The following is a 5,937-nucleotide window of genomic DNA, read 5'->3' as shown; positions in this document are numbered from 1 at the left end:
TTAAGGTCACTTATTTTCTGATGCTTGATTTTTATATATGTTATTCAAACAACTATTTTAAAACGTTTTGCAAACGGACAGACCGATCCAAGGGGCCAAACATTCACCAGACCCAATTTTCATGTCGCTGAGAGTAGGGGCACGGGCATTATCCGTGCGCATAAGTGCGAGTGAGACAGACATGAGTGTCATTGCTTCTCTCCTTCTATTCGGTTTACTCTTACCCACTAGTTAATGTATCGCGTCTGTTGAGTGCGTCAGCTGTGTTGTGATTTAAGTAGCAATTCGTATAAAAAAATACAAATATTTGCAGTGTTTGAAAAAATATAATGGCTAATTTGTTAAATTGTGTATTTTGCAATAATTGTGATGAAAATTTAATATTATTTACGGAAGAGACATTAAAAAAGTGTCGAGTGATTTTACAGCATAGAAAGGAACATAACCTAAAATTTAAAGACGTTGTTTTGCCGGGTGAACTATTTGAAAGTGGTTATCACAGAAACTGTTACAAATCGTTTACAGGGTTAAATAAAAAGTACTATTTACCAAAAAATACGGCAACCGAGAAAGCTAATTCAACAGAAAAGTTATTAAGCATTGCAGAAAATTTATCCACTGATATCTCAACGACAGTTGAATTAGATACACAATGTATTCAGCCAGAAGCATCTACGTCTCAACATTTTAATCCAGCAGCAGCTGTTATACCTGACACTACTACAATACCTAGCCCATCTGTCTTACCTGAGTTGGTCGAACCGGATTTTCCAAGATTAGAAGAATATATTGATCATCCTGAAAATATTGATTCACTTTCTGACAGTAATACTGCAGTTGATATCGATGTAAATAATTCTCCAAATAATCTTACTTGTATATATTGTGATCAAAAAACTAAAAAGCACAAGTCTAAACGATTGCCTCTAATTACGTCAGATAAAAATGTATTTCTATCTAAAGCTAAAAATCAATATGAAAATCATACAGAATTCTTGGAAAAAATTGTAAATTATCCACATTCTAAAATACACTATCACAATATCTGTCAATTAAATTTTTCTTATGAAACTTCATCAAACAAAAAAACTACTACAACTCATTGGCATAGTCTTCGTGAACAACACCGAGCAGCTTTTCATGAAATATGTTCTTTTATTGAAGAAAATATAATTCAAAAAGGACGGTGTTACTTCCTGAGTTATATTTGTCGATGTTATATCGGATTATTAGATGAAAGTGATGAAAATAATGATGTCGGAATTAGAGGGGATTTTAAAGCACACATTTTGGAATCAAAAATTAAGAAAAAATATGGTAAAGAGATAAAAATTTTTATTATTCAGAATAAAAAATTAGTCGCGCCGAAAAATGTAGTGGCTATTGATGAGCAAACACTCGAAAGTCTAAAAGATGAAGATATTTTACTTAAAGCTGCTCTATTATTGAGAAAATCTGTTTTACAAGCTGAAAAAAAAAAGTTACCTCATAACTTAACAATACAACATTTGCAGGACGGAGAAATATCTGTGCCACAAGATCTACTGGACTTTTATTCTACTTTGATAGCCGGTAATAATCGAAGACGTAAAAATAATCAAAAGTGTATCCGTCAAGTCAAGTCATATTGTGAAGATGTCGTCTATAGCATTTACAATGGAAAAATAAAAACATCAAAGCATATTATGCTCGGAATGGCTTTAAAAAGTCTAACAAGTAGCCGCAAAATTATTGATATAATACATAGATATGGGCATTGTATCAGTTATCCTGGAGTGGAAGAGCTCGAAACAGAAGCAACATATACATCAGTTGAAAAATCAAGTGTATGTCCTGAAACAATTAAAAAATCACCAGATCTCTGCACCGGTCTTGCTTTCGATAATTTTGATCGTTTCGTGGAGACAAAGACTGGTAAAGATACATTGCACGATACAGTTGGTATTATTTACCAGAATATTGATATGAACACCCCAGATGAACCGCAATTAATAAATATCACCGATGCTCATACCGAAGTATCTATCAACTCGCAAAAAAGGAGACGGAGAACTTTTGATGCTATTTCTATGGAAATTAGTGAAGAACCATTGGTTAAAAAAATGAAGATAACAGATCTAGAAGCGTCAGCTTGTGAAGATACAGAACCTATAAATTTACCACTGTACAAAACGATCGATACGCTGTGGATGTTTAGCCATGCTCTCCAGTTACCGAATGTTCCAATGTGGGTTGGATTTAATTCTTTTCTAGTTGACAATAATAGCCCACAACAAATAGTTTCATATCTAACTCCAATAAATCAATCGCCTACTAACAAATCAGTAGTTTTGGAGACTATGAAACAGAGTCAACAAATTTGTGAAGAAGTGAAGCAGTCATCCATCCAAGTTACTTATGATCTTGCGATTGCAAAAATAGCCTTACAAATTCAAGCTAGCCACAAACCAGATCTTGATAATTTATTCATACATTTGGGGCCATTCCATATAATGATGGCTTACTTCAAAACTATAGGAAAATTTATTATGCATTGTGGCTTAACAAACGTCATGGTACAGAGTAATTTATTAGCATCCGGCTCTGTAAATGGATTTCTGGAGGGAAAACATTTCAATAGGTGTAAAAGGCTTCACCCTTTGATGGCTGTAGGTTTGGAAATTTTACATTTTAAATCGTTTTTGGAGAGTAATAATATTACTATCAGTGATCAAATTATCCAAGAAATCACACGACTAAGAACGTCTTCAATATCTTCACTTACAATTGAGGATGACGAGCTTAATGCATTATTACAGAATTATGATATTTATAAGCAAAAAACCCTCAATGGCGAGTTTGGTAAAACTCCACAGTTTTATTTAATCTATATAAATCTTGTTCATCATTATTTAACCTTGTCAAGAAGCATACGTTGTGGAGATTTTGAATTATTTAAGTTTGTACTGCCAAAAATTACTAACTTATTTTTCATATGCAATCAACAGAATTATGCTCGTTGGACAGTTAAATACAGTAATAATTTGTTAAAAGTTGCCGAAACTCATCCTGACTTGTATGAACAGTTCAAAAATGGTTTTTTTTGCATTCAAAGAACTAGTAAGCCTTTTTCTAAGCAACCGATTGACTTAGTCCTGGAACAAACCATTAATGCAGATGCAGCCAGGAGACTCACAGGTAATGAACATTAATGATTAATAAAAATTAAAAGGAAAATTGAAAAAATATATATATAAAGATTAATGAATATACATGTCAAAAAAGTTAATAAAATTAAAAAAAAATAAACAAAAATGTCAGAATATATGAAAATAAATGAATATGTCAAAAAAAATTGAATATACAAAAACCGTAAATTTATATTTTTCAGGAATAATCCAATTCACCAATTCCATATCAGCACGCCAACGATGGGCTCGCAGTCATGATATACGATCAACAATAATTAGTTCTGTTTATAAAGATCTAGACTTACAACAAATACAAGATGTTACAGCCGAGGTGTCTAATCATAATATGAAGAATGATACCAAACAATTACAAAAATTTATCGACGAATTCGATCGATTCATCAATCCGTTTAGTCCTGAAGTACCACAAGATCTTTTGCTTAATATTTCATCTGGAAAAGCAGCCTCAGAGGTCGTAGAAAAATTTCTTCTCAATGTTGAGAAGAATGGAGACATAAGACGTCAAACATTCATCGCAGAATGTAAAAACGATGAATATAGGTTCGAAAAGAGCATAAAAAAAGTGCCACTGGAAAACTTTTCTTTAGATTATGCTAAGAAAACAACAACAACTAAGGTAGGTGGTAAAGTGCTAGAAGTACGTACTCAAAGAGATCTGTTTGGGCGGATGCTTGGAATATCGATTGATCACAAAGTCGATATAGCCAAAATTTTATCATACCCCATAACGCCAGTGCCATTATCCATGTGTCATTTCGACGGTGGCATCTGTAAAACCCAAAAGTCGGTTCTGATGAAATCATTGGAAAAAGGCGTACAACACAACCTACCTTCTCACATTGATATTTTGATAATTGATGGTTTCTTTCTGCTCTATACTATGAATAATGTGCCTAAAACTTTTGGAAATATCGCAAAAAAATTACTACAAATGGTGACACAGTTGAAAGCCACGAGATATGATGTCATATTTGATCAGTATTTTTCCCCTTCCATTAAAGATTATGAAAGATCTCGCCGATATGAATCATCACTACTGGAATTCAACATTACTGGGCCAGATCAAGTTCGTCCATCAAATTTCACGAAAGAGTTAAAAAATATCCACTTCAAACAGGCTCTCGTTGATTTCTTCATATTGCACTGGACTAGTGAGGAGATGATTCCATTCATTGGTAATAATCAAGTTTACATTAATTTTCGACAATGTCACTCTTTCACCGTGAGTAATAATAAAGTTATGTCTGAAATCAATGAAGATTTATCGTGTCCCCAGCATGAGGAAGCTGATACAAAGATTGTTTATCATGTTTGCAACACTGATGCTCGAGCTAATTTTGTGATACGATGTTCAGATACGGATATTGCAGCGATAATGCTAGGAAATATGCATCATTTAAAAAATGATGATTCACACGTGTGGATATTAACCGGCACTGGTAACAATCAGCGATATGTTGATATTAGCAGTATCTACAAACAGTTAGGACCGTCGTTATGTCGAAGTCTACCAGGATTCCATGCTATTACTGGATGCGATTATAATCCCGCATTTTTCAAAAAGGGAAAACAAAGGCCGTTTAGTATTCTTAAAAAAAATAAAGAATACCAACAAGCATTTCTCACCTTTGGCACGTTGAATTTGATCGATGATGTAGACGAAGAAGAACGTGTATTCAATATAGTACAAAGATTTATATGTGATGTTTATAACGTACCAGGAGTAATGGATGTAAATGCTGCCAGACTTCAGCTGTTTATTAATACATATATGGTATGTGATGTTAATGAAAAATTTATGCAAAAAAATATGAAAAACTTCGATGCTACTAACTTACCACCTTGTAAAAGCGAACTTCGGCAACAGTTTCGACGAGCTAACTATATTGCTAGTGTTTGGAACAATGCTAGTGCAAAAATGATTAATATTTTCAATCCCGAAAATTTTGGCTGGACATTAGAAGATGATAAATATCATTTTCATTGGTTTGATGGAGATCAATTGCCGGATTTTGTCAGTCAGTCCTTGGAGGAAGAATTAGGTAATTTATTTTAGCTTCTCATAATTTTGATGTCTCTTTAGTTTTCCAAATCTTAATTGGTTGGTTTGTTTTTACTTTTTTACAGCGAAAACGCCCGAGGAAAATACTGATGAACAAGATGATGATTTAGATATTCAATATCAAGATAGGATCGATGATGAATTACCTGACTTCAACGACGATGACAATGAAGATTAGAAGCCAGTCGAATATTTACAAATCAATCTTACAAACTTATGTAAAAAAATATTTGTCGATTTTTGATAGTTTTTTAAGGTTCGTTACAAATAAATAATTATTTGAAAAGGTTGCTGTTATTTAATTAAATTATTAATACTTTGTAAACCTTTTGATATTTACTTTAAAAATTTAAAATTAACTTACTTAAAAAAATTTAAATTAATAAAACAGTTTGTAAGGTACAATTGTATAATTATTGCGGTCAGATGAGCACTTTTCTCAAAGTTAATCTTTGATTATTTACGTGATTTTCAAATAGAAGGAGAGAAGCAATGACACTCATGTCTGTCTCACTCGCACTTATGCGCACGGATAATGCCCGTGCCCCTACTCTCAGCGACATGAAAATTGGGTCTGGTGAATGTTTGGCCCCTTGGATCGGTCTGTCCGTTTGCAAAACGTTTTAAAATAGTTGTTTGAATAACATATATAAAAATCAAGCATCAGAAAATAAGTGACCTTAA

General features: G+C 32.9%; 1 protein-coding gene across 1 annotated transcript; it reads left to right on the top strand.

Annotated features, from left to right (window-relative positions):
* Positions 1-37: 37 nt before the first annotated feature.
* LOC115884699 lies at positions 38-5,890 on the top strand. Its single transcript, XM_030903349.1, has 3 exons — positions 38-3,177; positions 3,371-5,233; positions 5,319-5,890. The coding sequence occupies exons 1-3, from the start codon at positions 330-332 to the stop codon at positions 5,429-5,431; spliced, it is 4,824 nt and encodes a 1,607-aa protein (XP_030759209.1). The 5' UTR covers positions 38-329; the 3' UTR covers positions 5,432-5,890.
* Positions 5,891-5,937: the final 47 nt, after the last annotated feature.

Source organism: Sitophilus oryzae, unplaced genomic scaffold (assembly GCF_002938485.1).
Source record: "Sitophilus oryzae breed Bouriz unplaced genomic scaffold, Soryzae_2.0 scaffold_327_pilon_pilon, whole genome shotgun sequence".
Lineage (NCBI taxonomy): Eukaryota > Metazoa > Arthropoda > Insecta > Coleoptera > Curculionidae > Sitophilus > Sitophilus oryzae.
The sequence above is the reverse complement of the archived record's forward strand: the minus strand, read 5'-3'. Positions and strand labels throughout refer to the sequence as shown.